The sequence below is a fragment of the Centruroides sculpturatus genome, unplaced genomic scaffold, assembly GCF_000671375.1.
Source record: "Centruroides sculpturatus isolate CEXI.00-Female unplaced genomic scaffold, Cexi_2.0 scaffold1319, whole genome shotgun sequence".
NCBI classification, from domain to species: domain Eukaryota; kingdom Metazoa; phylum Arthropoda; class Arachnida; order Scorpiones; family Buthidae; genus Centruroides; species Centruroides sculpturatus.
This window is the reverse complement of record NW_019385461.1, coordinates 55,317-75,820: the sequence shown is the minus strand read 5'-3', so window position 1 is coordinate 75,820 and position 20,504 is coordinate 55,317. Positions and strand designations below refer to the sequence as shown.

Below are 20,504 nucleotides of genomic sequence, written 5' to 3'. Positions count from 1 at the left end.
AATACATATAGTTAATATTATTCTTATCGCTATAAAGAATATTCGAAATTATTGGGAGTTTTACTTTCAATAAAAAGAAACATAAGAATACGAGGGTTGTTCAAAAAGTACCCGAACTTTATTTATTACAAAAAAAAAATACTTCGCATACAATTTATTTGTTAGGGTCCCCTTCAAAGTAGTCTCCTCCGCAACATATACACTTATTTCAACGGTGTTTCCACTTTTTGAAACATCTTGGAACGCTTTTCCGGAATGCTGATAAGTTCCTCCGTCGTTTTTTTTCTATCTCTGGAATGGTGGCAAATCTTTTTTCTTTGAGCGTGTTTTTTAGTTTGTTTGAGAACAGGAAAAAGTCGCATGGGGCCAGGTCAGGTGAGTAGGGTGGGTGGAGAAGCACAGCGGTTTTGTTTTTGTCCAAAAACTCGTGTTCTGAGGGACAAATGAGCCGGCGCGTTGTCGTGGTGAAAAAACCACTCGCCGCTCCTCCAAAGTTAGGGCCGTTTTTGCCTGATTTTGTCTCTTAGGCGTTTCATGACACCAGGTTACTACCTGGTGTTATGAAACGCCTAAGAGACAAAATCCTCCGTGTTGACTGTCTGGCCTGCAGGTAGGTATTCGTGATGCACAATCCCCTTTGCATCGAAAAACAGTCAACATCACCTTAAGATTTGAGCGAACTTGTCGAGCTGTTTTGGGGCGGGGCTGTTTCACCCACTCGTGGAAAATTTCCGTGAAGGATTTTCCGAGTTTCACACAGAATTTCACAGAACAACGCTGTTCTTTCAAAGAGCTGATTTTCGCCGAACCCCACAAACACCACTTCACATAAACGGCCGTAGCTAATCACCGAAACAAGATATCAACAAATGGGTTGAAGGAGGTTACTCGGGGGTTTCCGCGGACACAACTCCTCCAAGCGGATTAAAAAATAACAAACTGGAGATGCGCTATTCAAAAAGGTCGGGAACTTTTTGAACAACCCACGTACATTTTTTTAGATTTTAGAATTCACAATAACCATATAAAAAGAAATATATTTTTGTTTATTTGTTTATTATATACTGTTATCCAACAGAAAAGTAAACTATCTTATTTATAAATCTTTTCAAAATAGACAGTTTGACCGGGCCCTTCTAAAAATCGGGCCCTAGACATTTGTCTCATTTGTCTATGCGATGATCCGGCCCTGGACTTTCTGCTAGAGATAATTAACCAAGAGCCTATTTCCCATTATTTTAAATGGAAAAAAACTACAATTAATGTCGATTCAAAACTTCCAATTAGTTTCCGAAAACGTAACTAAAACTCAGTAAGCAATATACAGCAATAAAGAGATTTGGTTTTAAAAAATACCGGCAAAAACTTACAATGAAAAACAAGGAACACATTTATGTATGTATGTCTCTTTAATCCGAAAATTAAGTTCGGTAGACTATCATTACAGCTTTCAGGTTAGACACTTCTTTTATTGTTTCCACATATGCATTTCGGACTTATATAAATGTTAAGTCCCTCTTCAGTGCAATACTATGGTTCTGTCTTCTAAAACCACGGTGTACAATGGGTAACATGGGAAAGATTTTTTAATACAGCCATTAAAAACACCACAAATACATTTTCCAAAACATTAATACGGAAAAACTTTTAACATGTGCTCATAAAATCTTATATAAGTACAACTTTTAAAGAATGTGTATATTTCACAATATAACGTTGCAGTAAAGAATTTTACAATATATTTCCAAGTATTTTCTGTCACAAAACTGTATGATAACTACATTACAATCTGGATTGTAATGTAATCTGGATTGCAATCTGGATTGTAATCTTATACTTATATAAAATTTTATGAGCACATGTTAAAAGTTTTTCCGTATTAATGTTTTGGAAAATGTATTTGTGATGTTTTTAATGGCTGTATTAAAAAATCTTTCCCATGTTACCCATTGTACACCGTGGTTTTAGAAGACAGAACCATAGTATTGCACTGAAGAGGGACTTAACATTTATATAAGTCCGAAATGCATATGTGGAAACAATAAAAGAAGTGTCTAACCTGAAAGCTGTAATGATAGTCTACCGAACTTAATTTTCGGATTAAAGAGACATACATACATAAATGTGTTCCTTGTTTTTCATTGTAAGTTTTTGCCGGTATTTTTTAAAACCAAATCTCTTTATTGCTGTATATTGCTTACTGAGTTTTAGTTACGTTTTCGGAAACTAATTGGAAGTTTTGAATCGACATTAATTGTAGTTTTTTTCCATTTAAAATAATGGGAAATAGGCTCTTGGTTAATTATCTCTAGCAGAAAGTCCAGGGCCGGATCATCGCATAGACAAATGAGACAAATGTCTAGGGCCCGATTTTTAGAAGGGCCCGGTCAAACTGTCTATTTTGAAAAGATTTATAAATAAGATAGTTTACTTTTCTGTTGGACANCAGAAAGTCCAGGGCCGGATCATCGCATAGACAAATGAGACAAATGTCTAGGGCCCGATTTTTAGAAGGGCCCGGTCAAACTGTCTATTTTGAAAAGATTTATAAATAAGATAGTTTACTTTTCTGTTGGATAACAGTATATAATAAACAAATAAACAAAAATATATTTCTTTTTATATGGTTATTGTGAATTCTAAAATCTAAAAAAATGTACGTGGGTTGTTCAAAAAGTTCCCGACCTTTTTGAATAGCGCATCTCCAGTTTGTTATTTTTTAATCCGCTTGGAGGAGTTGTGTCCGCGGAAACCCCCGAGTAACCTCCTTCAACCCATTTGTTGATATCTTGTTTCGGTGATTAGCTACGGCCGTTTATGTGAAGTGGTGTTTGTGGGGTTCGGCGAAAATCAGCTCTTTGAAAGAACAGCGTTGTTCTGTGAAATTCTGTGTGAAACTCGGAAAATCCTTCACGGAAATTTTCCACGAGTGGGTGAAACAGCCCCGCCCCAAAACAGCTCGACAAGTTCGCTCAAATCTTAAGGTGATGTTGACTGTTTTTCGATGCAAAGGGGATTGTGCATCACGAATACCTACCTGCAGGCCAGACAGTCAACACGGAGGATTTTGTCTCTTAGGCGTTTCATAACACCAGGTAGTAACCTGGTGTCATGAAACGCCTAAGAGACAAAATCAGGCAAAAACGGCCCTAACTTTGGAGGAGCGGCGAGTGGTTTTTTCACCACGACAACGCGCCGGCTCATTTGTCCCTCAGAACACGAGTTTTTGGACAAAAACAAAACCGCTGTGCTTCTCCACCCACCCTACTCACCTGACCTGGCCCCATGCGACTTTTTCCTGTTCTCAAACAAACTAAAAAACACGCTCAAAGAAAAAAGATTTGCCACCATTCCAGAGATAGAAAAAAAAAACGACGGAGGAACTTATCAGCATTCCGGAAAAGCGTTCCAAGATGTTTCAAAAAGTGGAAACACCGTTGAAATAAGTGTATATGTTGCGGAGGAGACTACTTTGAAGGGGACCCTAACAAATAAATTGTATGCGAAGTATTTTTTTTTTGTAATAAATAAAGTTCGGGTACTTTTTGAACAACCCTCGTATTCTTATGTTTCTTTTTATTGAAAGTAAAACTCCCAATAATTTCGAATATTCTTTATAGCGATAAGAATAATATTAACTACTAGTTGCAAGGACCCGCTTCGCTGGGTTTTTATTTGTATGTAATATAGTTTTTTTAATATATAAAAGACTGTTTTTCTAAGTAATATAGAATCTAGCTGCAAAGACCCGCTTCGCTGGGCAAAAAGTAACGATAGTGAAGATTAAGATAATTACATTATAGCCAATCTTACCCGTTTTCACAGAATGCAAGAATTAGGTCCCCCGTTTCCAGACTAATTAGAGAATTTTTACGTTTAGTCAAACGAACTATTTTCCAAGTTTCTGGAACGTTTACAATCGTTCTATAATCGAACCAATATTCGAATTTTATGTTCGAATTTAATTCGAACAAATTCGAACAAAACATTCAAAATAGAAAGCCACTTTCAACCACTTTCAGCCTCATATCTCCCGCACCCTTATAGCTGTCGAGACGCAACCACCCCTATGCACGAATGGAGACTTGGGGCTACCACGACATACAAACACCATTCACGTGCGATGTGTAGTTTTGGCGAAAAAGTGAAATATAGGGACACACACGTCCATTTTATATATATATATAGAATATAGATATAGATATAGATATAGATATGTATTCTTAAATCCTGTAAAATATTGTTAAATAATTTTGCTTTTATCTAAATATATAAAATTGCTTGTCCTGACTGACTGACTGACTGACTGACTGACTGATTCATCATCGCCCAGAGCAAACCGCTTAACCTAGTGAGGTGAAATTTGGTAGACAGTTACGGTTTGTCATGGAAACGCACACTAAGAAGGGATTTTTCGAAATTCCCCCGCGGGGGGGAGAGGGAGAGGATTAAGGCTTAACCGAAAAAACGGCTTCTACTGTACTATTTTAGATGCGATTTTTTCTTTTTATATGCGTTTTAGTAGGGTATGCCATTGGAATTCACACTAAGAAGGGATTTTTCGAAATTCCCCCACAAGGGGGAGAGGGAGAGGATTAAGGCTTAACCGGAAAAACGGCTTCTACTCTACTATTTTAGATGCGATTTTTTGTTTTCAACTACGTTTAGTCTTCATTGAGTATTTAGGTGTATTAAATTGATAACATTTCAGACATTTCGATTTTTAAAATGTTCGATCCGTTTTAAATTCGAATTTGTTATTGTATATTGGTTCGATTATAGAACGATTGTAAACGTTCCAGAAACTTGATGAAATTGAAGATAGTTCGTTTGATTCTGGGCAATTCTCTTCAGCGGTAGGTGTTATATGACAATTATTATGGTTATTGAAATATTAAATGTAAATGTGGTTTGCTTGCAAAACCTCCGCGGACGAAGTTGCGGGTAACAGCTAGTTTTTTTATAAAGCAGCTGCAGTGTATGAAATTTAATAAATAGTAACAAGATTTATTAATTGAAAGAGCCGGGAGGGGACCCGGAAGAAGAAAATGTCTAGGGCCCCAAAGTGAGTTAATCCGGCCCTGAGAAAGTCTGATTTCCAGGAATAGAAAAGTGACGTTAAGTGGGGTATGTAAGAATAAAAACTTTCTAATATTAGCTTTACAAATAATACTAGAAACTAAAACATATATTCCCTGATTTGATGACAATATTTTACTATCTAATCTAGTGGTGTTCAAACTTTTCGATTGGCGGGCCAAATTACGCATAAGTCATAGATAGAAGTGCCACAATTAATACGTATTTTGTGTTTCATATACGCCTATATCAAAAGTAGACCTATTCTATCATTAATAACTAAAGTGTCAAATAAGTTGGTGGGTCTTATTTTACCCGGAGGACCACTACCGATCTAAACTACTCAAGATTTTTTTTTCTAAAAGCCGAACAAAACTCGGCAAAAAGGTAAGAAAAAGTAAAAATACGCAATATTTTGACCATGTAAATTAAATAGGTACCCGCCAATGTATTTTAATAAAAATTACAATTCGAGAACAATTAATAAATAATCATTTTGTATGTAAGAAATGGGATATGCAAAACATAAAATTTACGACTAACACAAAATGATTGATAGCATTATTTTTCTTTTTAATATAACAATTTATTTTCTAAAAACACGAATTGCTTCAATATAAAATCTGCAGTTGACGATTTCGCTCTCCGTACGACAAAATTCCGAGAAAACGAAAAATTTATATAAAATGGGAATATGTCTCCTAAGTAAACAAATACTTAAAGTCAGCATCAGTAATGGCAAGTAAAATTGAAGCTATATAAAGTTTCTGTAATTCCAAAGGGAATAAATATAATAAAAATACAAATATAGTAAAAACATAAAAGAAATAAAAAATAAATAGCATCAATATAGACTTGATCTACTACGCAGACGATGACGTGTTCGTAGCAAAAGATTCGCAGAAACTCGTATATTTTCGACCAAATATGCCAAACATTCGATATGAAAATATCAAAAGAAATAACGAGCGCTGTAATAATAACTAAACAAAAATATTAGATGCAAATTAGAACTAAATAAGAAAATTATTGAACGGGTTAAGGAATTCAAATATCTCGAGATAAGCAGTAGGCCTAAATGATCGACAGAAACAAGAGCGGGAGTAATTAAGATAAAACAGCAAAATTCGACATAGAGAAAAATAGTAAATGAAACAAATCGAATTAAGTAAATAAATATTCTATAGATATCCCGAATTATAGAGATAAAAATAACAGTATATAGAAAATAGACTGTAGAAAACAGATAATAAAGTAATGCAGAAATGGAATAAGAACCAACAGAAGGAGCGGAAAATCGAGAAACAGATAGAAGGACTCCTTGTGTTTCACTATATAGACAACGGGATATACTGCAAATCAAATGAAAAGAAAAAAAGACGATTATTTCGAATAATTTTTCTTTTTATTTAGTATCATTGCCATTTAAGCCATATTTGCAATGCTTCGTAAATTATTATAAGTTTTTCAATTCAATAGATAACACCTTACATTTAGTATTAAATAAAGCCTTTAGTTGATACTAAATGTAAGGTGTTAAATTATCTATCGAGTTGAATCTACGCAGCTTTAAATCATTTAGTATTTCAGAAAGTAAACAGAAAAGAACAAAATATTTAAAAAACGTGCAATTAAAAAAAGTTCTTAAAATGAGCATAGACTAAGACAAACATTACACTATACTGAGTATTAGTGACAAGTACAGTAATGTTATACGTCCGACCGTTACGACAATAAGCAGATATTTTCTAATGTCCACATTAGTAATGTAAATAAACAAAAGCCGAGAGATAAAATTACAGATATTTGGAATGTAATTTCCTTAATTATGTTTTTTATTAGGTTCAAATATCCGTAATCCATTATTAAATTATTAGTACAATATCCGTTATAATAATTAGTTTTAAAAATTCTAACTAATCTTTACAATACATTTATACAAAATTATGAAATTATATTATTAATTATATACAGTAAGCGAATATTATATATTAAGTCCAGATTATTACTTTTGACAGAGATTTAATAGGATCGGAACGGGATCCGATACCTTAAAAGCTAGGTTTCCGCGTGTAATGATTATTGGCGCTGGGGCATGCCAATAAGTACAATAAGCGCCAAAAAGTACTGTACACTCGTGCGTACTTTTACTGGAGCTATGATTATTGTACAGGTCAAATGGCACCATTTAAATTTGGGTTTTCACACACAAATTAACTAACGTCGGTCAATTGGCACCAATAATAATTGCGCGTGGAAAACAAGCTTTACTTTTTCGCACGAAACAATTGTAATTTTGCTCGGCATTACGCGTCTTGCCGTCGTATACGAAATTTGTGCGAAGACGTCATCACATGTTAGGCATTATCGATGACATTATTGTGACAGCACTTGAAATTTTTGACGTCCGAGGTATAGACCTATGAAAAATGTACGAAGCACAAATACAAGTTTTAATGCAGAAAACGTCATTTAAATTCGAAAATAATAGTAAAGTCGACATAGCGTGTAAATAATTTATGTAATAAATAAAGTTATTTATACGATATATCGATTAACATTAATTAGATTTACGTATAATTGACTTCCTCTCTTCCTACATCACACATTTTTTTTCCAAATATAATAAAACAACGAAATAAAGTTCTATTACAATGAAGATAAACAATAATTCTAACGTTATAAAAATGATTTTAAAAAACGACGTCGTAGTATAAGTGTCCTTAAATATTATTATCCATCAATATCAATGATAATTATGTATAACCAGACGTGGGAAACTATGATTTAGGAGTATGCGTTTTCATTACATTAATTAAGAATCAAAAAGAAAAAAGAAAAAATTTCAACTATAAACGATTTCAATTCTTTTTAAATATCATTTGCTAACTAATTTTTTTCTTAAAATATCGACAAAAGTTTTTAAGTAGGCTACATTATAAACAAAACTTTACATTTATACACAATAAAATACAAATTATTGGATCGTCTTTGATTTTTATATTTTCCCTTCCTTTTTCCTTTCTCTTCTCAGACATTACTATTGAGGCTGGGAGTTCGATCTTCCTTCGAAGTGTCGTTTTAGATCGTTCAGTAACACTTCAGACGTTACCAATACTCTCTAAGAATCAGAAATAACATCAACCAGAAACTAATAGGATATCGACTCGGATAGGAAAATAGGAATGGCTGCAGGGAATGTTAGATCCATTAAATTAATAGGAAAGAAGAGAAAACATTTTATATTTTGTGTAAAGAATAATAGTAAGATAATATATTTATTTAAATCTAAATAATAATAAAAGCATCTTTTTTAAAAACTGATTAATCATTTTTAAATATAAACAGGGAATCAAAAAGTGTACTACTCGATAGGTGATAAGAATACGAACAATGAGATAAGCAAATTTCTGCAGTCGAAAAAGTACAGATATATACATTCTACACGCGTCGAATTTCGTCAGCTTGAAATGGTATTTTCGTCGTGTCCTCGGATTTCTAGTATGGTTTATAGTCGGCTTCGGTTAAATTTATTACGGGATGCGATAAGCAAAACAGTTAGCCAATAGGGATGAAGCTAAGGGGGCTGAAATACGGAAAATCGAAAAGACTAAAATAGGATTGAAGTTCGTATTCCTCGTGGCAAAAGGACAATTTCTCATTATACATCACTTGATCATTCTAATTTTTATTATAGCTAAGATAATTTAAAATAATTACAAACTTAGCAGTTCTACGGATTTAAAAAAAAATATATTTGAAATACGATTATCTATAACGAATCCAATATTAGTGTTAATAATTAAAATACATTTATTTAAAAGTTTCCTTTTTCAGATGCCGGAAATTACGTCGACGGAAGTGGACGCATACGTCGTAGTATATTCCGTGACAGACAGACCAAGCTTCGAAAAGGCTGTGGATGTTCTCTTCGCATTGAGAGAGTTGGGCTATACAATTAGTAAGGCTGTCATTTTGGTAGGAAACAAATGCGATCTGGCTCGATCCAGAATCATCACAACAGAAGGTTAGCTTTTTTTTTCGATTCATTTTCTCTATCTGTCGCAGATGCGAAGCACCTAACGTAATTACGTACGGTCGACCGATACGTTTTTAGAATGGCATTTATCAATTAGTTTATAAGAATTTTTATCGGCGGATATATTTTAATTTTTATAAAAATACCACTTTGTTCGTCATACTTCTTGAAATTTATCGTAATAAAACTCTAATGGAGGCGAAAGTAAGACCTAGTTTTCAGATAATTTCTTATTTTATTTTAGAAGGAAAAGCGGTGGCATGTTCGTACGAATGCAAGTTCATCGAGACTTCAGCGGGGATCGATCACAACGTGGACGAATTATTGGTGGGATTGGTCTCGCAGATTCGCCTGAAAGCGCTGCAGAAGCAAGAGATGTTGGATTTTCCTTCGTTCCGTAAACGCAGAAGCAAGGGCTCCTTCGGATCCGGAAATCGAGCCAGAGGACTCATCAGCAGATTATTGGGAAAAGAAAACTATAAGTCGAAATCGTGCGACAACTTACACGTTTTATAAAAACAACAATTATCACAAAAGTTCCACGGTATTAGTTCTTTTCGGAATTTTCCTAAATGAAATCGAGTCGTAAAGTATACCGTCATCTTAGACGAAACTAAATCTTAGATCATTTCTAGTTCCCATTGACTCCCGTAAAATAATCGATAAATTAGAGAATTTAGAAACCACCCCGTAGCAGTTTTCCAAAATAACATCTTTCTTCCTCTGCGTAAAGTTACAAAACTTTACGTAGGATCAGCATTTTTCAATTATATAAATGGAAAGCCGTCGAAATTTTCATTGCCACCCAAGAGAAGAAAGATTTCGATGACGCGATTATCTCGAAAACGATCGATTTTCAACTGTTTACATTGGCAACGGTAAGAATCATTCCACAAATCAGTTATCACGAAGCATTCATCTTTCATTCACCTTCATATTGCTTTTGCAAATCTGGAAATTATGTTTTTATCGTCCGTTAATTGAGCCGTAATCGGCTTAGTGCGACAGAAAAACTTGTTTACGATATTTTATAAAGCGGCAAAACACGTGAAGGACGATCGAGTCGAATCGGCCTAATATTTGTGCAGAAAAATTTTCCAAGGTAAACTGATAAAATATAGTTCGATGAGCAATTAATTATTTAATATACTTTTAAGATTAATGAATTCAGAACGACTTTAGTTTGACTTCCTCCTCTGCTCCTTACAGCCACCGAATACATAATTAATCGTTTGCATCCTTTTGACATATATATTAGGCGAGTTTTTTCTCCGTGTTTTATTGGAGATAAAATCTCCAGATGCTTTTTCTTTAAAAATTTTAAAAAGAAAAAAACTATTACATTTAACAGCAAAATTTACTATTGCAGTAAACTTTAGATTTACAAAAGCGCCGTATCGCAGACACCCCGTTGCTACGAATAAACATCTCTTAAGTCAAAGTAAAAAAAAAAATAAGGGTTGTAAATCTATCAATAATGCCACGATAGACCGATTTTGTTTGAAATTCATACGCAAGATAATTTACAATGTTAATAAACTGCTTTTATACGCACCAATAAGGAAGATCGAAATACAACGAGAAGAATCGTCCTCTTGGCAAAAATGTTTCTAAGTGACGGCAAAGACTCCGTCCGAGCGAATCGTAAAAAAATTACGACTAAATAATTACTATTTAAAATTAAAAAATAAAATGTTTTACTCGCTTAGGCGTAAACTAATTTGGCATAATTAATTAATCTATCGAAAAAGTCTTATTATGTGAAAGTACGTTATTGCAATAAAAATGACTAATAATACATAAGCTTAAAAAATATTGAAACAAAAAATGAAATGTTTTTCTTATAAAATACTAATAATAAATATCAGAATTTTTAACGGAAACGTTTGTTTACTCGTATTAAAAATGGAAAAATATTTTTGCCAAAACGACGTTACGAGACAACCAGTCAGCATTTCCGATAATCCGATCATTTTCGAATTATCCGTTTTCTATCAATCGCGGAATAGGAATTGTTTTTCGTCGATTGTTCCTAAAAGCCTTAGATTGCGCTAGTGAAGTTTTCGATTGAAACGATTCCTTTAAATTAGATACACCTAGGTTATAAACAGGCATACACAGACGTATATACAGTATATTAGCCTAGCTATCGCATCCAAATATATAGCCTAATGTGAATTAATACAGGCGTAGTTCATTGTTCCCAGAACGACAAACAAATAATGCTTTTAAAATTCAGAAAGATTAAGTAACGACATTACATTCGTATTGTAAAACTTTTCCAGATACGGAACTTTGCAGCAGAAAATTCAACGTTAATTGTACTGTACCACCGTACAATATTTCCTTACACGTTACTCTACTCGGCTCGTATTGTTCGATGTTAAATTCTTACATTTAAATTTAGACATCTAGAGAAACAAGGTGCTATCTCTTTCTTATATATCCTGTATGGAAATAAGACCGAGGCTAAAAGTCATTTGTATCGATTTCGTAAAATATGAACTGTAGTTCTAGTCTTCAAGATATTAATAGTATGGGCATTATGGTTTCGAAAATATTTTCCGCTTCAATTTCGACTTTAGAATTTCCTAGTAGTTTCTATGCAAAAACTCCAATCTATTATTGGAAGTTTAGGCGACAGCTTATCTGAAGAACAATTTGAAAATTAATAATACAGTACATTTCGCATAATAGTTGCGTACGATGGTAAATTATATTTTCGATTCCTAATTTTGCGTTATTTTCCTTAAAGGAGATGAATACTAATAGGAAACAAGATTCAATAAAAAATGAGATTTTTAGTAAAGTGAAAGAATCCGGAAGCATTAAGGAATTCGTAAGCGGATGATTCTCCAACTCCGCTTAGAAATAACATTTGCAACACACAATGTGACACAGCTACACGGAATATTCTATAAAATGGGGATTTAATCTACTTTTTGACTTTTCACGCCCACTCTCGATAAAATTTCGAGAAAATCGAAAACTTAGTTTCTTTCCGATCCAGAATGTACACAAGACGTAATCGATACTTACAAAAACATTTCAGGATTTTCTTCCATTCGTTTCGTCACCAAAATAATTTCCAACATTTACAAATATTTCAAATAAAAATGTTATACTTTTTTGATAGGAACGTAACGACTTTAAAAAAAAATACAGATTAGAACTCTCTCGATATAATCGAGTAAAAACTTTATTTTAATAATAGAATAAATTGTTATATTTACAATTTCCACAAAACAGTGGAAATTACAAAGTTTTATTTGTAAATTTTCCAATTAATATCTTCTTATTCTATTAAAACAGTTTGTAACAATGAATTTCTGTATTCGAAACATTGGAAGAAGATCTCAAATTTGGCATCTAGACCCATATACGACGTTTTATATTTCATTAATTTTCCGAGCCAAATTTCATTGGATTGAGAACTCTGTTTCTTCCAGTGTCCATTCGAGTAATGTAAAATTATAACCCAACGATTTCTGTATCGAACATAACAAAATTAAAGATTTACAACTTTTTCATTGAGTGAAATTAAACACTGCATTAAAGTTTGCGCAAATACAGATATAGGAAAAGTTTATAATTTCAGTCCATAAATTTCTCAATTAGAAATCTTAAGTCAGAATAGCTGAACCTATTTCTTTTTCCGCAGAGCATGACGAAAGTTCCGAATTATCCTGGTGTAAAAATACGTAGCACTTTTGTTGGTCGTGGATCCGGAATCGAATCCAGACCGGATCCTCCGATTTTCATAATTTCCAGCCGGACGTCTCTTCATCATCCAGTTAAGTACGATCGGCATTGTCACGACTCCCACTGTTCATTTACATACCTCATTACATTAAATACAACTTTTCCACTGCGACATTCAATTAATCTTCGCACTCGATATTTGAATCGGTATTTTCCCTCGCGACTAACGTTCTTAAATGTACGAAATGGAGAAAAGAAATCGGTTGATGCCGGTCGATATATTATACATATTATATGTTAACATATATTAATAAATGTATATTTTTCTTATCTCAAATCTTCTCATCCGAAAAATGTTAATAATTTGAGATTTATTATAATTTTATTAACGCTTTCGACTTTATTGGACTACTTGAATTAAAAGAAAAAAAAATACGATGCTAAAAGAAGGTGCTATCGAGTTAGTATAACTTAAACTCGTATATATTTAACTTATACAAAATCTATTTTTCCAGCTTGGGTATTAAAAATTCTGTTACTATTTTAAATGTGATATTTTCATGAATTGTGTATTGTAATTTTTGAAAATAAATGTTATCGAAATATATGTATTGTACTTTTAATAGAAAATAAAAATAAAAAAAACAATACTTAAGGTGCCTTCCAAATCTGGAAGTTATTGATTAGTGTATTATTATTAACAATAGATCGTGTTTAGGCTCATACAATAAAATTATATTTATAATATATAAATAATTTATTTTAATATATATAAATTATATTTATAATTTATAAATAATTATAAATAACAAATTCATAACGAGTAAATATTACTAATTTTAAATATTTTAAAGTGAATTATAATCGAGAATAGTTATTTTATTATTATTTACTAAGAGTAATTTGCATTAAAAACTATATCAAAAATAACAATCTAAAATCTTAAATTGAGTGTAAAAATATCTTTTTCATTATGTATTAATATAATGTAAAACTGTTATTCGTATTTACTTTTTATGATACGTTTAAAATTAATAAATATTTTTAAATTTTACGAACGTTTAAGTCATATATAATTCTCTATCCACGAAACAATAAAAGTAACATTGAACATTCACAGATTTCCAAGTAGGTTCATTGTATGTATAATAAACATGCGTAGGCAAAATAGAAAATCAACAATATGTTGGGAAATATTTTAAAAAATTTATAAATAAATTCGAAGCGGATTCCAAAAAATTATCGTAAAAATAACGAGTGAAAAACTGCGAACTTCGAAAGATATCGCGATTAATGGAGCAATAAATTCGATAGATTCGAACCATTATCTTCCCTCAACGAATTTTCTAATCTCGTAAAGGATTTCTAAAGTTATTTGCGGATTTAAACAAAAGCTACATTAAAAATAAAGAAGCCATTAAATTTCTGCCAGTCGAATAAAAAAATTTTTAAAGAATTAACCACAGAAAATATTCTCTTTCTATTTTTATATGATATTATTATTACTTGTTTAATCGATCGTCGTTAGTAGTTGGTGGCACGAGTTGTCATTTTTGTCATAAAATACTAATTTCTGACTGAGAATATTTACATTTAGCAGAAATCACTGCGTATAAAAAATGTATTTTTGTTACTCAATGCTCAGAAATTACTTATAATTTAAAATCACAATTTGAAGCAAAAAAAAAGACATTCGTAATGGGATATAAAAAAAGCTGGCCTAATTTTCTATATAATAATTAATCCAAACCACTTACAAACGCTCGAAATGCAACAAACAGCCGATATAAAAATCGCCGGAATAGAAAAACTATACCAGAATTTATCTTAATTTTTCTCATTTACGGTCGAAAAGTTAAAAAAGAATTCCAGCATCAATTTTTTAAATATTATAATTTTAGGTCATTTGCATAAATATTTTCTTTAATTACTTTTATTTTTCTTTTTAAAGAATTTTACCTCTGCGTTCAAATATAAAATGCATTACTTCGTAATAATAAACAAAATAAAATAAAATAAAATATGTCACTACACGTGCTACACATTATCAAAAAAATTAAATAAATTTTTACATGTGTCTAAATTATAATATAATAACTTCTTGTAACCTCCAGTTACTATTTTATGGATTATTGAAACCCATACATTTTTCTATTTTGTATTTCCATGCTGTTGGTAATGTATTTGCATTCTTTTCATTTAAACAGCGGTTCCTCATTTTACTTTTGTATATCTCTATTTTTTCCATGAAAGAATGGAAAAGCAAGCGGGGGGGTGTACACTATCCCGTATGAAAACCAACAAATAGGAGTCGATAAAGAATATGTAGGGATGACCAGAAGAAACCTTGCAGTGCGTATAAAAGAGCACAAATACAGTGTGAATAAAGGACTCAATAGCACGATATTGGATAGCATGGCACAGGAGAACGGAGCAATAGTTAAATGGGATGAGGCGAAGATCATAAGAACGGTGCACTCACCGTCTATCGCGATGGAAATCGAAAAAATAGAGATATACAAAAGTAAAATGAGGAGTTATTATTTTATAATTTAGACGCATGTAAAAATTTATTTAATTTTTTTGATAGTGTGTAGCACGTGTAGTGACATATTTTATTTTATTTATTTTGTTTATTTATGTATATACAAAAAGTTGTTAACTTATTTCAAAAATTCAAATCAAAATAAAATTCGAACGAATGGTTCCATTTTGGAACGATAAAAGAAAACCTGAGGATGGCCAATCCAAATAGGCTGAAAACGTTTGAATAAATAGAAAAAAACTTTGCAAGTAGAATTCAGGTGTGTTCATATATTATAATTAATTTAATATTGCTGAGAAGGAAAGAGATAAAGCTATTCCACTGGAAATATTAAATATTTTATGGTTTGACGAATCAAAATTTCGATAGGTAATTTGATCCGGTTATAAATATTTTCTTATTGCCAAAGTCGAAAATAACGTCAAAACTCGAAATAAAATTTATTTTTAGATTTTTTAAAATTCATTTAAATGTGAGATATTTACGAATAATTTTTTAATGTGAAAATCAATAATTGATGAAAGTAGCGCGTTATCAAGATCCATGTAAATGATGTGAAAAAGTAATATACTTAGCTTATTTTCCCATATTTTCAATTACGCGATTAACAATTATGCTTCAGGAGCTACGTAAAATTTTCTTTGGACAGTTTCTTACTACGTCATCAACAATGCCTGATAATAGAGGAAATCATCTTGTATCATTTTTTCGAATCAAACGTATAAAATGGAATCGTTACCGATTAATTCGATTGTCTATTCTTTATCATCACATTAATTAAATGTAACTTCAGAAACGTTAATACAGCGTATAACGTAGTAATAAACTTATCATTTAACAACGAAATTTATTATTTATGTAAATTTGAGCCGTTTTTTAAATGCGCCTAAAATTAAATTTTGGTTCAATTACAATGCTATGATTTATATTTCTAATCTTTAATGTTTAACTTCATCTTTTAAAAAGTCCATACGGGCCTACTTATTTTTTATATTAATTTAAATCGATAAAATTAAATTATTAGATAACATTATATAGAATAAAATAAGCATTTAAACCCATTTATTAACGTCGCCGATAAAACAATGTCGAATAAAAATCGTCCCGGCATTATTCAACCCTGCATTATGTATAAACATTGAGTAGAAATGAATAATGCAAACATTTTTCATATTTTTCGATCTTGCCTATTCAATTTTATTACCTTCTTATATGTGCAGGACAATAAATATAAATAAAGCAAATGACTACGATCTTGACCGACCCAAACGAGCTTTAACTGAATAAACAAATAATTACGAAAAATGAGCTTACTTATCAAAGATCTCATAAAGATATCTTACTAAAATAACTTTTGCAGCTTTCTATTCTCGCTTCCTAATATGCAAATTCAATTTCAAAATAAAGTAATAAAGCAAGCATTCGGCCTTCCTCGAAGATGGTCCAAGCAGAATAGTCTTAGAGTTAAACAAAAACTCCTTAATTTCTGAAACCCCACTGCGTTGAAGCAAAAACAAACAACAAAAGTAGTCAAGTAGTAGTGAGACTAATTTTGCGCTAGAATTTGAAAAGCAGAAACTATAAAAAGCACATTAATTAAGGCCACATTAAAAATGGTAATCAAAATCTCAGGAAATGATAGCATTAAACTATCAATACTTGCTCCAATAGGTGCTGCAGCCATCAACATGAATGGGAAAACAATTCGCAGTTTTCAAAGCATTCCAATTCGTTCTTTTGAAGAACTAGTTGCATAATCGCTTCGGAACTTTCAGGTTGCATTAAATAATATTCGATACCTAATTTTCGATAAATATTCTATGTCGGGTCAAAACTAATGTCGAAAATTCACAATAGAAGCAAAGGGGAACAACCACCAGACGTTTTAAGGCATATTTGTTTACTACTTCGGAGATGTCCGGCAGTTGTCTCCTGCGAAAGATAAACTTCTCTTTGCAAACTCTACAGACATGTTTTCTTCTCGAGGACAAACTCCTTTTATACATTACAAAAAACGCTTAAATTAACTACACCTATGAGGCAAAATACAAGCCAACAATGTCCAGAAATATGTTAGATAGTATTGCAATCGGCAAGCCGAAGCAGCAAAAATGGGAGATATTAATGACAAGAAGAAAGGCAATGTTATCAGCATCTATATTTTATATCTATTGGTTATCACAGAATGCTGAGAAAAATCTGTAGATCGATGCTGGCCTAGTAAATGAATCTCTTGGAACGGTTGTTGACGTTCTATACAGAGAAGGAAAGAAGTCGCCTTCGTTACCAATGACAATAATGGTAAAATTCGATAAGTATGTGGGACAACCATAAAAAATGAAGCATTTCCTACTCTTCCTACGTAAGCAAAATGGAAGGATAATAATATGGATTGCACAAGAAGACAATTTCCAACTTCGGTCGTATACTAATTGAGCATACACAAAGCTCAAGGACTAACACTGGAAAAAGCAGTAACTGATAGTGGTGTGCGATGGGTGAAACATCGATGATCGATGTCAACAATCGATGGTAAAAAACATCGATGACGGTTTTCGGACATCGATGGACCGATGTTTAATTAAATTTTCAGTCTTTTCCGATTACATCAGAAATAAAAAGAAAACGAAAGTTAACTCTTAAAAGTTTTATTGACATTTGTTATTGCAATTGGTACAGTACGTGAGTATAAGCAGCTCTTACAAAAAAAAAAAAAAAAGTAATGCTAATTTATAAAGATCTCCAAAATTCATAGAATTTAATATTAATAGTTTTTGTATGTGCTCAAACTTGCTCGTTTTTTCTTAATAATAAGCCCGGCTTTAGAAAACAACCTTTCCGACGGCACTGAAGTTGCGAATGTGCATAATGATTGTAATGCTAAAAAGTTAAGATTTCGATCAGTATCTTGCATGTTTTTCCAAAATGCCAAGGGGTCAGAGGTATGCACTGAAATAGCCATGTTTAGATAAAGTCTTAATGAAAAATTTAAGAATTTTCTGATCCCCCGTCACTACTAATGATTTTTACGTTTCTGTGAGCCCAAAAATTACCGGTGTCAGCTGCATCATCGTTCTCAGTCACTTCACGTTCATAGTAAATGATTGGTTGTGAGTTAAGTTGGAAGTTGATGAAATTTACATCTCTAGCACAGCACGCATTAGTTTAAAGTCGACTTTCTTAAATCGTGGATCTCGCACTGTTGCCACACTGTAGGCCAGTTTTGTTTCAGTGTATTTAAATCTGTAATCCAAATTTTTATAAACACTTTGGATCAACAATATTCCAATTTGAGTCTCAGGAAAAATATTACTGAGTACATTAGACAACAAATACAAAATTGGAATCATCTTAATGATCACAGTAGTGATTTCTGAAGAAATTTCATTAGTAATGCTTAAAAATGGTTTTAAAATTTTAACAGCATCCTGGACCAAATGGAGTTTCTATCCAGATAGCATGTCAAGACCACCGACAACAGTTTGTAATGCTAAGGTTACTGAATCTTTTGTATCAAGGAATCTGTTTAGCATTAAATTGCTATATAACTGGATTGCTGTATGGTATTATATAGAAAGAGCATTAAATTGGTTGAATTTCATCTTGTTTCCACATCCTGAATCAGTTTCAGTTCACTGCTGTCCAATTTCGATTGCTCTTTCCGTAAAAGCTGATGCTGCATTATTATTTTTATGAAAGAAACAATGGCTTTTACTTTTCTAATAACTTGTTGTAACTCTGAGACATCTCTAATTGAATATTTTACCATTAAAAAGCATCGGTCATGGATGGTTTTAAACAATCGTAAAACACGATCAAAAGACGTATGAAACCATCGATGATAATCGTGCGACCGATGTCATCGCGCAGCACTATTAAATGACATAGGAGAAAAAGAAAACGTTGACAGAGTATCATATGTAGCTCTAAGCAGAGTGCGAAAACTAGAATATATGACGATAGATTCATCTTTCGATATTAATAGAATAAATAAAATTAAAATTATGAAAGAGAACAAGTTTTAGAAAGAGAACATGTTTTTGAATAATGTAATGTACACGATGAAAAAGGAACTCACTTAACAAAATATAGAATCTACCCAAAGCTAATTCGCTCGTGTCAGGAACACATTAGACCACAGGGGAAACAGATCGATGTGTGTTACACGCATGGCCGCCATCTTGAATGCAACTCCGAAACTGTAAATGGGAAAAAGGTCATATAACACACCATTTAGGGTTGAAATTTCACAAGGAATTGATTGCAAAAAAATTTTATTGACCTACCTCAAATGGTTACAGAGTTATGCACGTTACAAGATGTGCTCAATGTACAGTACGTTCTTTGGATACATTCTACAGAATATATCAGTACAGCGGTTACAAACTTTCAGGAGAGATAGAGTGCACCTAGACGACGGGAAATCACATAGCAATGCATGGTCAGAAACGCTTTCCTGGAACTTGTTGCACGCATCGTGGCAGCTGCTGAGGAAGTCCGGGACACGCCCAGTATTTTCGACAACGTTAGATCTTCAATGCGCCGGAGATGTGAGGCCTGCATCAAGGCCCGGGATCGTAATTTCGAACCCTTTTTTTGATTTTTGATGTAATCAGAATAATAAACATGTTTTCTCACCCTGTTCGTGTCCTTCCTTTCTTGTGTTTTGTGTCGTCACTACCGCGCCAGAAAGCGTTTTCGATTTTCGACCATGCATTGTTATGTGATTTCCCATCGTCTAGGTGTACTCCATCTCTCCTGAAAGTCTGTAACCGCTGTACTGATACACCCTGTATATTCTGTAGCAGAGGTGTTAAGTGACTTTCTTTCTCACCCTGTAGAATCAATAAATAATTTTTTAAACTCATGTATTCAGATTCAAAATTTTATTATATTTTAACACACGCTCAGACTTAAATGCATCGTATTCATCTGAATGTTATAACGACTAGTTCTAGTCGTTATAACATTCATTAATATCGTAACGACAATTTCGATTTTGTGAAGAAATAACCGAACGCGCCAATAAAATATCCTTTATGATGCAATTCACTAAAGATACAAAACTCGCGAAGTCTCGAGTATCGCGCAGTGAATTCGGAATTTTATTCTCTTAATTCATTTATCCAGTATTGAAGA

At 32.5% G+C, this 20,504-nt stretch overlaps 1 protein-coding gene across 1 annotated transcript in view; it reads left to right on the top strand.

The window, feature by feature from the left end:
- LOC111639225 (GTP-binding protein RAD-like) overlaps positions 1-13,292 on the top strand; it is a 55,319-nt gene extending 42,027 nt beyond the window's left edge. Inside the window, exons 3-4 of the mRNA XM_023385021.1 lie at positions 8,917-9,106; positions 9,363-13,292. Coding sequence (XP_023240789.1) covers positions 8,917-9,106; positions 9,363-9,634 — 462 coding nt within the window. The 3' untranslated portion in view covers positions 9,635-13,292. The remainder of the gene's footprint in view (positions 1-8,916; positions 9,107-9,362) is intronic.
- Positions 13,293-20,504: the final 7,212 nt, after the last annotated feature.